We start from the raw sequence: 15,515 nt of genomic DNA on the forward strand, positions 1-15,515 counted from the left end.
ATGTGTATACACGCTACCACAGGGCCATCTGACCCAGATGTGTATACACGCTACCACAGGGCCATCTGACCCAGATGTGTATACACGCTACCACATGGCCATCTGACCCAGATGTGTATACATGCTGCCACAGGGCCATCTGTCCCAGATGTGTATACATGCTGCCACAGGGCCATCTGACCCAGATGTGTATACATGCTGCCACAGGGCCATCTGACCCAGATGTGTATACATGCTACCACATGGCCATCTGGAAGGGGAAGGAACTGCTGATCATCTTAATGACACAGATAACGACTCAGAAGAGCTCTTAGACTCACTAGGTAAATCTTTGTTTCCCAAGGATGCTACATTCATGCACTGTTTGAATAGTAATGGCTCCCATGGGATCATATATTTGATTCTTAGGGAGTAGCACTACTAGAAGGTGTGGCCTTGTTGGAGAAGTGTGTCACTGGGGCTGGGCTTTGAGGTTTCAAATGCTCAAGCCAGGCCCAGTGTCACTCTATCTTCCCGCTGCCTGTAGATCTGAATATTAAAGTCTCAGCTACCTCTCCAGCAACATACCTGCATGCATGACCCTGTTTCCCACCATGATGACTGTATACTAAACATCTCGACTTGTAAGCCCCAATCAAATATTTTCCTTTACGAGAGTTGCCGTGGCCAAGGTGTCTCTCCATGGCAACCGAACAGTGACTAGGACCCACTGCTGAAGGGACTGGGTGGAAGAGGACCAAAGTATTGAGGAGCCACCTAGCAGACACTGCTGCTGAGGCTTTGGTCCTCAGAATGGAAGGAATGGTCACCCTTCTGTGGGAACTTTCTCTCCTACCCCCTGGAAGGCTCTATTATACTCCTTCCAGGGTAGAGGAGGCCCCAGGGCAGGGTGTAGTCTGGGTCATTGTGACGGTGGGTCACCTCTGGTTGTCTATGGCTGCCTCAGCACCTACACCGGACAACTTTAAACTCTGTGCTAACTGTACCACATAGGAATGGAAAAGTCTTCAACCAGTTAAAAGAATGTTTGTCTGGCATGGTGTCATATGCCTTTAATACCAGCAGCTAAGAGGCAGAGGCAGGCAGCTCTCTCTGTGTGTTCAAGGCTAACCTGGTGTCCATAGAGAGTCATCTATGTCATTCTCAGTCATCAAACTCACAGGACTAGGTATGGTTGGTTGTCCAGAATACCAGACTTGTGACCCTGGGATATCTCTGGGCAATTATACAAAATAAAACCCAAGGGGATTTTATTTCCCTCATAGACTATAAGTTAGAGAATGACATTTGACTCTATCCCCAATGAGATTGGGATCCTGACTTCGCCCAGGCATGGCTTCTGGTACCTATTCTCATCACAGAGTATGTCTGACACATGGGAGGTGGCCTTCTGGGAGGGGATGCCTAATGATACCATGCCCCTCACTGATCTCCCGTGTGAACACTCTAAGCATTCCTGGTACACCACAGCCCCACCCCCCCGATTCTGGCCTCGTGCATATGGCTCCGTGCAGTCTGTTGCACAGGAGTGGTTCACCTCACTGAACCAGGCACCAACTGTGTTAAAAATGTCTCTTCATTAACCATGCCTCTTGATGTTCCCCGTGACGTGGTGATTAAAGAGACATGGTGGCCTGCCCACCTCTGAGCTCAAGTTGGCTGGGGAGCAAGCTTCTCTATGGGATCCACCTTGCCATGAGCTCAAGGGTTTAGGAAATCAGCAGGCTCGCTGGCCCTTGTGAAAAACCCAACAGATGACATTTTAGATGCCTTCCTTGCTTGCCCCCCCTTCCAATAAGGGTGAGGCTGCTGCATTTGGGGTTTTTATTTTTAGAGGGGGGTTGTTCGGTTGTTGTGTTATTTAGCTTGATTTTATTAAGACAGGGTCTCTCTACATAGCACTGGCTCTGTCCTGGAACTCACCATGTAAATCAAGCCAGCCTCAAAAGCACAGAGATCTGCCTGCCCCTGCTTCTCAAGTGCTGGGATTAAAGGGGGGCCAGCACACCCCATTGCAACTATTTTTAGTCACACTTTTAGTAGGATGATAGTTACTCTAGTAGTTTCACTTTATATGCTACAGATTTCACCTGCGTAGCGCCCTGTCACCTGTCCTCCACCTCAAAGCTATAAAGCCAGCTGAGTTCTAGTGCAGCCCTCTAGGCTGGTCCCAGAGACCCTTCTGAGAACCCTTCTCTCCCTGTCTCAAAAAACAAAAAAACAAAAACAAAACAAACAAAAACAAAAAACAAAACAACAACAACAACAAACAACAAGAGGCAGTGGGGACAGGTTCCTTAGATGTCCCTGTTCCATTTTTCCTTCTTCAGTTTAGTGACCTTTCTCTAGATTCTATGAAAAAAAAAAAAAAAAAATGGGAAGAGGTTATCCCCAGGCCTCAGCCTCTCTCTTAAGACTGAGGGAGGGACAGGAGGTTGTATCTTTTGTTTGCTCTGTGCTTGACCATTGATTGGCTGTGATCCGCCTCTTTACTATTTTGATTGGTTTTTTCAGTGATTTTTTTTTTTTTTTTTTTTTGCCACATCACACTCCTTTTACCCTGTCCTTTTACCCTGTACCTTTCCTTTAGGTGTGGAAAGTGTATTTGTCCCACTTGTTCTGGTGGAAAATCCTGTTTATGAAATGAGTCTGCAGACTCATATAAACATTACTGTCTATGGTAAACATAAGAACCAACCGTCTTAGACCTGTGTCGAGTGTCTCCAGCCCTGCCTGTGGCAGTAGTTTTCTGTGTCACTAAAGCACGCTCCTGGGGAAGACAGACTGTTGTTCACTGCTAAGGGAGGTCCCAGGGCTCTGGCTCCTGCCTTCCTGCTTCTCCTGTCTCCCCCCACACCACACACACACACACACACACACACACACACACACACACACACACACACACACACTTCTCCTGTCCCCCTGTGCTGCCAGACCAGACTCCCCTGCTGCTGCTGCTGCTGCTGCTGCTGCACTGTTGTGACCCCCCACTGATCTTGCCATTCCTCAGTAAATTCCCGTCCCCCTCCACCCCCCCATGCAGAGGCTGCCTGGGCTGCTGTCACCGGGCTGCTGTCACTGCGCTTTCCCTAAGCCTGCATGGCTGCTATGCTGTCACCGCGCTTCCCCTAAGCCTGCATGGCTGCCACCTCTCTCGTGGTTATGAAGCTTATCAAGATTTAGAGTGACTAGAAGTGTCCCCTGCTTCTGAAGTCCCCTTTACTCCTCCTCTTGGAAGGTGTCTTACCTCTCCCCAAAGCTTTCTCCCCTCTGCAATCTAGCTAAGTTTCCTAGTCACAGAAGCAGAGGAAGAAATCGTTAGCAAGAGCTTTGGCTCTGTCTTAGAAGTGAACTAGCTCAAGTCCATTGTGCCTCTAACACAAAGATGTAGAGTGAGCTGAGTCTCTGGAAGCTTTGTTTTATATCAACAGCTCTATCTATTTTGAAAGCAATGTTACTTTGTTTTGTTTACATGTGTATTAAATATTTGTCAACATTACTATTTTGTTACTCTGTGAAGTTGGTTGTTTGTTTTACCAAATAAAAGTTATTATTCTAATGTTGCCAAAGTTAGTTACAAGAGCTAGCAATTAGAGGAATAAAAAAGCATTTTGTGAAAAAAAAAAAAATCAGAGCCCTCTATCAAGTATACAGGCAACACAAACTGGGCTTGTGTGCCCTTTCCTCCTCCTCCTCCTCCTCCTCCTCCTCCTCTTCTTCCTCCTCCTTTTTCAGGAGGTAGAGGTGAAAAGCATGATAGAAATTCTCAAATAATTAAAATAATGTGAACAACAACAGTAACAAAAAATTAGAGCCATATACTGCTGCCTCGGGACATGGCCAGAATGCCTGATGTGTACCGCCCTACATCATATGAAATCTGACATCCCAAGCCTTCAGCATTACCCCTTCCAAAGCCCATGCTCGGCTCTGGCAGAGGGACAAGTTCAGGACAGGTTCTTACAGACATGGTGACTCCAGCCTGTGGTCACTCTGGCTTCGGTGCTCAGAACAAGGATGTCTGGAGGCTATGAAGAAGGCAGACCTGGGTATCCCCAAAGCAGACCTGAGATCTGGGGGCTTATAAGACCTGTAGTAGCCTGTTTACAGGTGTGTAATCACAAGAAAATTGGTCTTGACTCTACTTATGAGTGAGGAAACTCTGGCTCAGAGAGAGCAATCTTGGTTCCCCAATCAAAAGCCCTGTGAAGCCAGGTCCAGCACCTTGACCCTCAGCTTCCACCCAGCCCTTCCCATTAGTGGGTGCAGAGAGGCAGCAATCGGGCCTAGACTGTATTACAGAGAAGTTCTCAGCCTCTTGGCTGTATCAGGTTACCTCTCCCAAAAAGTCTTTTCCTTAGCAACTGCATTTGTGTTTGGAATCCAGGGCCACTGGGATCTAGACAAGGACATAGTGAGGAAATGGATCAGGAACATAATGTCAAAAGGCACAAGGGTTCCAACCTGGCCATTGGCTGGCTGTGTCTCATCCTAGGGACTTAACAGCTGCACCCGTAAAGTAACCCTTCTGCACACATTTCTCTCGGAGTTGGAGGAGACCAAGGCTGTACAGTGCTCTTCCTAGCTCCTGGCCCATGGGAAATAGGAGTGGCTGGCTCGGGTCATATAGCTTTAACTTAGGATGCTTCTCAGGCAGGTAAACTCAGCAAGCACCCCACGGCATGAGTGAGTCTCGTTGAGCAGGTAAGGGAGGGCTTGGGGACCCTGGGCAGAAAGTTTAGAAGATTAACCATTCAAAGAAATGACAAAGGAATACGGAGGAAGATAATTCAAGAATCTGGAGACCAGGATGCAGTTGACAGTAACCCAATTCAAACAGACTTATCTACAGAGCAGTACAGCAGCCCTAGGGTGGTCAGGCCCATGAGCTCCATTCAGAAGTCTTTGGACATGTGCCCATTTCCTGCCTCCAACTCCCCAATCTTGACTCCTTTTCAGGCAGCCTTTCCCACTAGCAACTCTGCCCTCATATTCCTACCATTTAGTGATCCAGAGGAAAGAACAGCTGTTTCTCAGTGGTCACCTTAGAAGTCTTCCAGTCACTCAGCATTGACCGCTCTGGCAGCAGGAACCAGTCTGTTTCACTGAGCCATCTCTCCAGCCCCCCACAGCAGCTAACAACTGACTTTAGATCTTACTGGCCAGGTCTTAGGTCACATAACCGCCCCTGGGGCTGGAGAGATTCAGTATTCTCCCTGTAACCTCACATTGGGGTGGTCTGGGTCCCCAAAAGGACAATTACAATGGGCAAGGGTCCTGTTCTACTGTGCTGGTTAGTTTTATATCAACTTGACACAAACTAGAGTCATCTGAGAGGAGGAAACCTCAAGAGAAAATGCCTGGCCTACAGCGTGAGTTCCAGGACAGCCAGGGCTACACAGAGAAACCCTGTCTCAAAAAAAAAAAAAAAAAAAAAAAGATAAAAGAAAAGAAAAAAAAAGAAAAGAAAAAGGAAATCCCAAATAAGACATCTATCATCTATTGAGGAGTGCCCTGGGTCCTTCAGTGTCTAGGAAAGCCTAGGCCTGGGGTAGAAGTCAGAAGTCAATGGGAGATGGGTGCCAGAGAGGGATGAACCAGAGAGCAGCATGTGAGGGGTAAGGCACTGGAAGGCAGGTACAGAGTCGGGAATTATAAAGACAACGAGGAATAATAACCTGAAAGGCACCCAGGAGCTTATGAAAAGCCTCCAGTGGGTTAAGAGGGTAAGAGTCAGGTTAGGGGTTTCATCAGCACCTGGAGAAGAACCACAGAGCCGGAGTCAACCCTTAGCCTTCAGGAAACCTCAAAAAGATCCATGGAGCAGGGCAAGGTTGTTTCCTAGGCCTAGCTGTTATGACCCTGTGGACTGAGCCATCTGGAAATCATTGCCTCACTGACCAGCTTGAGGGTGGTACACCCCAATTCAACATGATACTTGCCTATGCCCTTCGCAGGGCACCTTCAGCCAGGTACCAGGCATCCAAGAGGCAGTGAAATGCCCACTTTGGGCGGCTCAGTCTGATTCATGATCACGCCTGCCAAGAAACACTGGTCCCTTCCCACCCTCAGACAATGCCAAGGCCCAAAAAGGTGATACAGGAAAAGAGCACCATGTAAACCTCACCTAACTCAGGTTCCATCTCACCCCCTCACCCCACCTTGTATGTGTACATACTGTTCAGAACCTTCCTGGTCTTCCATTTGGCCAAACTGTCCATTATGTTGCACTAGATCCTGAGGTTTAATTTCCAACATGTAGAAACCTTTAATCCTTTATATGCTGGACACTGCAGCAACCCAAGGCTGGGAACCCTTTTACAAGAGTTCTCCACTGGGCAGCTGTCTCAGAGCACACCAGTCCCACCTCTGGCAGAGCCACCTGCGAGTTGTCTAGCGGGTCTTAATGACCCTCGACTCCCCCGCAGGGACCCCAAGCAGCCTCCAGCGCCCACAAGACAACGACAATGGTCAAGGTTGGAACCCTTTATTGCGCCCCAGGAAGGCAGCGGGCGGAGCAAGGCGCCGCACAACCGGAGCGCCGGGTGGCCATCGGCGGGCACGGTAGGCAAGCGCCGCCAGGCCATTGGCGCCGCCGGGCCGGTAACCATGGCAACGGCCGTTGCCAAGGGTGAGAGCCAATGGGGGCGTCGCCAGGGCCGTTTCAAAAACCTAAAGCAAACAGAACGCAGCATCGCTGGGGGAGGGGCGGGGGAGGGAACAGGGATCAGGGACCTGGGCCAGGCGGAACCCTATGGAACCGGTACACCGAGGGGGGGGGCGCGGAGGGGGACAGATAGACGTAAAACTCGATAATGTCGCCAGACCGCAGGGACGTCACTTGCGGCCCTTGGGCACCTTGGGCACGCTGGGTTTGGCCGCCTTCTTCACTTTCTTCGCGCTGGCAGCAGCCGCGGTCTTCTTGCTCTTGTGCGTGCGCCGCTCGGGCTGCGGCTTGGCGGGCGTTCTGTCCGCCGCCGCCGCCGTGCGCGCCTTGGGCGCGGGGCTGCTGGCCGCCGAAGCTCCGCGCCGCTCTGCGCCGCCCTCCAGCTTCTTGCGGTTCAGCTTGAAGGATCCGTTGGCGCCGGTGCCCTTCACCTGCAGCAGCGTATCGTTCTGCACCAGCGCCCGGATAGAGTACTTGAGGTAGGTGCGCCCGTTCTGCTGGTCGAACCATGCCACCTTCCTGGCCTCGGCGTAGATGCGCGCCAGGGACGAGCCGCCGCGCTCCCCCAGCCTGCGGATGGTCTCCACCACCAGCTGGCTGTACTTGCCCGGCTGGTTCTTCTTGCGGTTCTTCCTTCTCTTGGGCTGCGTGGGCGCCGCAGAGCCGCCGGCCTTGGCCGTCTTGCGGGCCGTCCCGTCAGCGCTCGTCGGCGGCAGGGCCTCCTCAAGCTCCACCGACATGGTGGCCAGCGGGTTGGCGGCAGGCGGCGCGCGGTAGCCGGGGGGCCGCGCCGGGAAGAGGAAGGCGAGGGGCCGCGGCGGCGCCGGGGGACTGGGGGCGCGCGGCGGCTCCAGGCGGGAGCGGCCGCGGCCGGGCCTGGGACCAGGCGGCAGGGCTGAGGTGCGGGCGGGGGCCGGGCCGGCCGCGGCGGGGCTGGGGGGTGTGGGAGGCGGAGAGGAGTCTGCGGGGAGCGCGGCGGGACTGCGCGAGCTCCGAAGCTCTGGGCGTGCGCGCTGCGCTCTGGCGGAGAGCGCGCCCCGCTCCGCTTTTATTTCCCCGTGGCGGACCACGTTGAGAACAACAACAGCCTGCGCCCAGGCCAGCGCCAACTTGTGCTTCTTGGAGCGCCTTCCGCGGCCACTGGCTCCTCCGCCCGCGGCTCCGGGACGCGGCTGCACCCTCAGCAGTGTGCCCTGGACAGCGTCCGAGCCCGCTGCGCTGCGCAGAGGCGGCCTGCGCCTAGGACGGGCTCAGCGGAGCGGCACAGAGGTGTGTACCCCCGGCTACAGGAGCGTGGAGGAGGGGGGCGCTCGATTTGGAAAGGATTAGCGCGGGCCCCGGGCGAGACCCCAAGACCCAGAACTTTGCAGGCGGCAGACAAGAGTGCTCCTCAGGCACCTGAGTTGGTTCTGGGTCCAGGGGACCACAGCCCTGCCCGCAGGAAGGGCATTAATTTGTCCCAACTAACACAGGGTACGCCCTCACGCGGCCGACAGGAGCAAGGCAAAGCCCGAGAGCGTGCTGGGGCGGGGGGCTTCTCCGAATCCTAAGGGAACAACAGAAGGGAATTGCCCTGAGGCTGCACGTCTGGCACCTTGGGCTTTGGACGCCTGGCATCTCAAGGATGAGTCAGTGCAGGCACACGACCACAGGGACTCTCCCTAGACACTTCCTCACCACTCGCTGGCCCCAAGTACCCCATTTTGTGATGCTTAAGTAGCCATCCCTGGACCCCTCAGAATTAGATGGGGGCTCCAGGATGGAAAAGTGTAAGGTTACCCCTAAGGCACTTCCCTTAGAGGGTGTGGCAGGGGACTGGCTTTTGAGGATCCTGCCGGCTTTGGAGGGCTTGCACGAGGTGGAGGTCCAGGGAAGGACCTGAAAGCCTGGGAAGTAGGCCAACGGAGGAGAGAGGGATGTTCAGGCAATGGTCAGCCTGCGGAGGACATAGTAGACACCACTGAAGCGTCCAGGCCAGCTTTGTTCCAATAGGTGTCAAGCAGTTCCCTGGCCTCTTTGGTGAAGAGAGCGAGCGACTGCCTGTAGATCAAGAAGGCCCCGATTCTCGGCCTTTCAAACTCAGTACTCCTGGGTGTGCCTGCCCCATGACCCCACGACCTCATCTCCATCAAAGGAAGGATCGTCGGGAAGTGGCCAGGGTTTAGCAGAGCCCAGAGACCGAGGAGTCATCCCTTTGTGACTCCATAGTTCTCAGGAGGAGGGCCAGTGGGCTAGGGTGCAGGTTCTCCTGGACTCACTACCCTCTCTTTCTTTAAACCCCCTCTATGGTGATGACACTCACTCCTGTCTCCAGCCAACCAGGAGCCTGCTGCTGCTGCTTCGTGCCCTGTGTGCTGGAATGCTGCCTTCAGGCTCAGGCAGAAACTTCAGTAAGTTCTGGACGGTCACCTGACTGATGTCTATTTGTCCTGTCAGTCTGAGGTAAGATAGACAAAGCAGCATGAGAAGAGTCCCTCTTGTGTCTAGTTTGTCTTTCTTGCTAAGAGTCAGGAAACTTCAATACAATTGATAAACCCAAAATTACCCACAGAGATGCTGTTTTTTCCTAAGGCATCTAAACATCAAATGAACTGTAATTAGGCAAGAATGCTTAGAACATTGAGTTGTTACCGTATTAGCCCTTCTCTAATCCCTAACATCTAAGAATGCATTCCATAAAAACATTATTTCATTCACAAAAGGAAAATTTAAGATTTTAAAAAGTGAGCTAGTGCATATATTTTTACTAAACTTTTAAACTTTGCTTGCACTTTAATAAAGTGAAAACTTAAGAGTTCTTTGGCAAGCTGGGCGTGTTGGCGCATGCCTTTAATCCCAGCGCTTGGGAGGCAGAGGCAGGCGAGTTCAAGGCCAGCCTGGTCTACAGAGTGAGTTTCAGGACAGCCAGGGCTACACAGAGAAACCCAAAAAAAAAAAAAAAAAAAAAAAAAAAAAAAAAAAAAAAAAAAAAAAGAAGAGTTCTTTGGAAAGTCAGTTGAATGGTGTTTTGCTGGGGCAAACGTGAAGGTGAAGGAACATTTAGCTGAAGCAGACACACAAGTGTGAAACACTAAGGCAGACTCGTGAAGGAATGTTTAGCTGAAGCAGACACAGGAAAAGGATGTTCTGCTCAACCAAGCACATGAAAGGACACATGATGAGGGATTCTTTGCTAACAACACACATGTATTGGTCCGAGGTACACTGTATAGTTGAGCTGCATTTGTTGGGACTCCATAGAGAAACACAACAGAAAAACATCTGGTGGTGTGCTGAGGTTTCTTGCCATTTCTGCAAACTCGGGCTCATGCGCAGTGATGTCAGCTGAGACAGACAGCTGAGGCAAGACCTGTGGATGAGATGTGATGTTTGGAGGGTATAAATAGAATATAAATAGGACTTGATGAACAGTGGCAGGGGATGACTTGATCTTCACTTCCCTGAGAGAGGCACAGCCAAGAACTTCCTGGCCATTTCTCCCTGGTCCTTCCTGCTGACTCCAGCCAAAGCTGAGGCCTGGCTGTGTCTGCTAGGTAGTGCAAATGCTTCTGATTCCTGTTTGCTAATCCCGGCTCTACCAAGCTAGACGGCTGGTGTATCCGTGAGGTGTTTTCGAGTGGATGGAGCTGCAACCTGTGAACCACACTGCCGATATCCAGTTAACACAGATGGGAGTTGCTGCAAAGAACCTTTCTAAACAGGTCCACTTCCCGTGTATCCTTTCTTTTCCACTATCTCTGCTGGGTGGTGGGCTACATGGGATGTTAAAGTGTTTAAGAACCATCATTAAAAATAGGTGTTTGAAAAATTAAAAGTTATACTTTAAGCTTTACTTAATCTTTAAACTGTATTGTAAATTATATTCTCTGAGGACCATAACTTGGAAAGTCATTGTAAAGATGTAATGTGTGTGTGTGTGTGTGTGGTGTGCAGGTGCCCACATGTAGAACAATTGTTGCCATGGGGCTTGGGTGTCTTTCTCAGTCATTCTGCACCTTATTTTCCCAAATTAGGTCTCCCACTGAAACTGCTGCTCCCCAATTGAGCTAGCCTAGATGGCCAGCAAGCCCAGGAATCTGCTGGCATCTGCCTGGTGCTGCTGGAGTTATGGCCGTGCATAGACAAGCCCAGCTGGCCCAGGGATCAGTACTCCAATCCTCCTGCCTGTGTAGCAGGCACCTCACCACTGATAGCAGCCCTCATCCCATCTCCTTTTCCCTCCCCCTCTTTTTTCCTCTTCCCTTTCCTTCCCACTCCTTCCCCCTCCTTCCCTGCCCATGCCCATGTCTTGGAACTGTGTATTATATATCCTTTTGTCAGCGGTGAAGGGCCACAGCCACAGCCACAGCCACACTGTCACACTCAGAGTTCCCATACTTTTTTAGGGGCCTCTATTCAGGCACAACTCATTTGCAGCTTTGATGCAGAAAAGAATGTCAGGACTAGCCAGTATGAAGCAGAGCTGGAGATTTTGTTAGGAGGATACTCAAGAGAATGAAAGCACACCCAGGACCATATATGAGGGCTTCAGGAGTGGAGTCAAGATGAGTTCTCTTAGCATTAGCTGTGTGTTCTGTTTGGTGGCTCTCAAGTTACATCTCCAAAGAGTGCTAAACAACCCTTGTCTTTTTTCTTCCGCCATGTGTATAGTGTATGAGGATACATTCAGTTGTGTATATATAGAGGAAGAAATGGCGGGTCTTCCTCTGTCCCTCTTCACCTTAGTTTTCAAGGGTATTTTGTGCATATGAGTGTTTTGCCTCCATGCATGTCTGTGCACCAAGAGTGTTCAGGGTCAGAAGAAAACATTGGCTCTCCAGGAACTGGAGTTACAGATGGTTGTGAGCCACCACATGTGTACTAGGAACTGAATTTGGGTTCTCTACAAGAACATATCTGAGTTCTTTTAATCACTGAGCCATCTCCAGTCCCAGTCCCTTGTGTTTTGAGACAGGGTTTCTCACTGAACCTAGAGCCCCAGTGGCAGACTGGTTGGCCAGTGACACTCCAGGTCCCCACTCCCATGACTGTGATTTTAGAGGCGTGCTGTCTTGCTGGGCTTTCATGTGGGTGCTGGGAATTTGAACTCAAACCTCATGTTTTTCACATCAAGAAACACTTTATCCACTGGGCCGTCTCTTTTTGACAGGTGAGATTATTGGGGGACTCCAGAGGTCTCTTGGGTAGAATTATCTGACTAGTTAAAACCAAGCACTGCTAGGTCTGCAGAAGCGGGTGCAGTGTGAGTCCTTTCCCCGGAAATGGGGTTCCTGGTGAGATTCCTAAAAAACTGCACACTTTTGGCTAGGGAAAGAGACTGGCCTTCACCAGTAACAGGTTGGAATTCTTGCTTCTCTGCTGGTGAGAGTCTTCAAGAAGATTCCTGGGGGAGGGGCCGCCTTCTTTCTCCATCTGTCTCTTCTGTTCGCCCACTGAATGTTGAAACTCACTAGGCCCTGCTTCACTTCTGACTCATCTTGAAATGATTTCTGTGGAGACCCCTAAAGACAAAGGGACCCCCTTTTAGGTTGCTGGTAGCTATGTTGGACTGTGTATTTCTATTGCTGCTGACAAGTCTGCCTGCAAACTAAACTTCCCCACGTCTGTCCGAGCCTCCATCGTCACTTCACCCCAGGTCTGCTAGAGGGATGTGCTGCCAGCCTCTGCTAATAGACTCCAGTGGCAGCTCATCAGTGAGCTGGCTCTGCAGCACACTCCACCTTTTCTTCCTTACGCTTCACTCAAGGCTCTTGCCTCGCGCCTGTGCACCCCAGTCTTTGGGCCTGTGACAGGGGCTGGCTTTCCCTTCTGGTCAGCAGGCTGGCTCCCAGTATTTCCTTCATACATAGCACTTTCATCAGGCGCCGCCGCCGCTGTTGCTGCTGCTGCTGCTGCTGCTTTTTACCCACGGACAAGGCTCCAGCTTGAATTTTCTGGTGTTCTTTTTCTAGATAGGGACTTGCTTTTTTTTTTTTTTTTCTTTTGAATTACATTTAGTGAGGTGGGAAGGGAGAACACTACATGCCACTACATGTGTGTGTAGGTCAAAGACAACCAGTGAGATCCAGTTCTTTCTTTCCACTATGTGTGTTGTAGGGATCACTCTGGGGGTTGGCAGGCTCGATGGCAAGCCCAGGTCTTGGTGTTTTGCTTGATGTGAGCTCTTAAGAGCAGAGCTGGCTCTGTGGCACCTCCCACACCCAGTCAGTTGGCATCTGAGGTGAGCGACCCTTCTCCTTGGCAATCTCATAACTGAAAGGTTTTGGGGACTGGGTTCAAGGGACACACTGAGGCAGACTGCCATCTTGGTAGGGGATTTATTTGCATGTTAACATTGTGGAAAAAGAGCGCGGTGGGGGTTCTGGGAAGAGAGCTCAGGTCCTTGAGGTAGACTGGGAGTCCCTTCTTAGTGCTTTCAGAAGAAGGGAGGCTTTCTACCATGCAGTTGAGCAAGCCCAGCATTGGCTGGCACTTCACGGAAGGAATGTGTGACTGCAAAGGAGTAGGGGAAGTTGGAATGGATGACTGTCTAGTCAGCCCACTTAGACCCATGGCACTCTCACAACGTCTGAGGTCTGTGAGCTTCCTTCAGGAAATGCTGTACCTGCCATTCTCTTGGAAATAGGGCACCTGAGGCTGTCAGAGGCCCACAGATACACAGGCTCTTGGAGAGGGCTAACTGTTCCCTCAGGGCAGCTGTAAGGAGGAGGCCACTGCAGGTGGGCACATCCTGATTAGCTCCTCACCAGAAACCTAATACTGTTAGCCTGGCAAGAATGAAGACATTCACAACTTTCCTAATGCTGCAACTTTAATACAGTTCCTCATGGCGTGGTGACCCCCAACCATAAAATTATTTTTGTTGCTACTTCATAACTGTAATTTTGCTGTTATGAATCGTAATGTAAATATATGTTTTCTGATGGTGACCCCTGTGAAAGGATCATTCTGCCTCCCTGAAAAGGTGTGGTGGTCCCCCAGGTTGAGAACTGATGTTCTATTTATATGCCTCTCCTGTTGGCTTTCAGCACATTTCAGCACCTTGGATAAATGTTCCCGCGATTTTCCTGTGAGGGAAAGGAAAGGGCTGAGGGCAGGGATGAAGCTTGTTTCCTGCAAACAGAGATGCCTGACAGCTTGTCGGACGGACCACCTTGTTGGAGGAGGTAGGCAGGATGCTGTTGGAGTGTTGCTGGATCTCTGGTCCTCTACTGTGTAGTCACTCTATCTTTTTTTCCTCCGTCGCTTGTTTAATAGACCTGTTGAGGACTGGCAGCGGAATTTAGGCTGCTGCTAATGCCCAGCCCCTGCTCCTAACTGTTTGTGTACCAGTCTCATGTTCATGGGGTGAAGGTAGCTTCGAGAAATGACTGATGGGACCCAAGGTGCAACCTGGCCGAAGTGACACACAGAAGGGAGGAGGACCAGGACCAAGCACCCGCACCCTGTAAGCTGAAAGATCTTGAATGGTGGGGCTCAGAGGGGACACCAAGATGGATTGTGGGAGCAAGGAGTTTATTAGAAGAGTTATTAATGCCATGAACAGACAGCAGCAGCATGGCTGGTCATCTGCAGACACAGCCAGGCTCTCTCATCCTGCAGCAGAGGAGAGGTGTGGGATGTGTGGCCACAGTAGCCATAGCTACTTGTCCAAGTAAGAAATCTGGGCACTTGGAAGTCTATTAGCTAACGATTTACAGACAGAGCCCTCAGTGGGGTGCCTTTCAGGATCTGAGATAGGAGGGGCCCCTGCAGATGTTAACTGCTGAGCAGCAGTCTGGTTTGGATTCTAGCCTAGGCCAGGTGCCCCACAGGGCCTGAAAATGGAGGGCCTGTGGTGTCTTGAAGCCATGGGCCAGAGCCTGGGGACTGTGCCCTTACCTTCTGCAGTGGGGTAAAGGAGGGATGTCCTCCATTTAGGAACATCAAATGGCTTTAAGCCTGGAAGAGAGCACAGAGAAAAAGTCAGTGCCCTTAAGATAGAATGAGTATTGTGAAGCCAGGATGGGGTGCTGCTAGTTGACTGGGACCCATTTTTTGGTCCCACCCTCCCACTGTCAGTGGAACCTGGGGTATCCAAGCCAGAGTGAAGTGTCTGCTGGAGGTCAGCAGAGAGGCTTCAGTGGGCTCCAGATAGGTACAGACCCTAACTGTGGACCTTCTTGGCTGTGCCTGGGACCTAGCAGAAGGCTTTGAGATTTGAACAAGCGTGCCATAAGGAGGCCCTTGTGGGAAGGACCCGGAGCCGGCAGACTAGGGGTTCACCCTGGAGATCTTGAACCCTAGCTATGGAGAGTTCTCATCCTAGGATTCTGGGCCTGAGAAGCCTGCTGCATTGATCATGGCCATACCTGAGCCATTGCTCCAGCAAGGAGGTGACCCCACCCCCTGCCCTGTACAGAGGCTGTGCAGGACCATGCAGAGATCCAGGGACAGAAACGGAGGCACTGGCTTGGTGTGCTTGGTGCCTCGTCCAGGTCTCAGATCCCTTTTTCATCACCTTCTGGCCTGCTTAGGTATTTTGAGTCCCGTTCCTGTCTCTGTTGCTGTAATAAGCAACGGATCTGAATTTGGAGAGCACCTGCTCAGATTTCTAGGGTTTCTCTTGTGCTTTGACATGTGAACTGAGCTCACAGACTAGAGAGGGAAACACTGAATTGTTGGAAGTAGCAGAAGCAGCAGCAGACAGATTGGACTCTGGAATCAAGTTTGGTGGGTGGTGAAAGCCAGCAGAAATGAGCGATCTCGCACATAACTTGGGAGAGTCAGCTCAGCAGCTTGGTTTGTGGAGGCTGAGTCCCTTAGGAGGGGCTCATTTATGCCTCTCCTGGGAGGAGGACATAGC

General features: G+C 51.2%; 1 protein-coding gene across 1 annotated transcript; it reads right to left on the reverse strand.

Annotated features, from left to right (window-relative positions):
- Positions 1–6,474: 6,474 nt before the first annotated feature.
- Positions 6,475–7,623, reverse strand: LOC110316658 (histone H1x). Its single transcript, XM_021191088.2, has one exon. The coding sequence runs from the start codon at positions 7,408–7,410 to the stop codon at positions 6,841–6,843; it is 570 nt and encodes a 189-aa protein (XP_021046747.1). The 5' UTR covers positions 7,411–7,623; the 3' UTR covers positions 6,475–6,840.
- Positions 7,624–15,515: the final 7,892 nt, after the last annotated feature.

Source organism: Mus pahari, chromosome 2 (genome assembly GCF_900095145.1).
Source record: "Mus pahari chromosome 2, PAHARI_EIJ_v1.1, whole genome shotgun sequence".
NCBI lineage: Eukaryota > Metazoa > Chordata > Mammalia > Rodentia > Muridae > Mus > Mus pahari.

Coding starts and splice junctions, on each gene's coding strand:
- LOC110316658 (XM_021191088.2), bottom strand. CDS start 7,410: ATGTCGGTGGAGCTTGAGGAGGCCCTGCCGCCGACGAGCGCTGACGGG.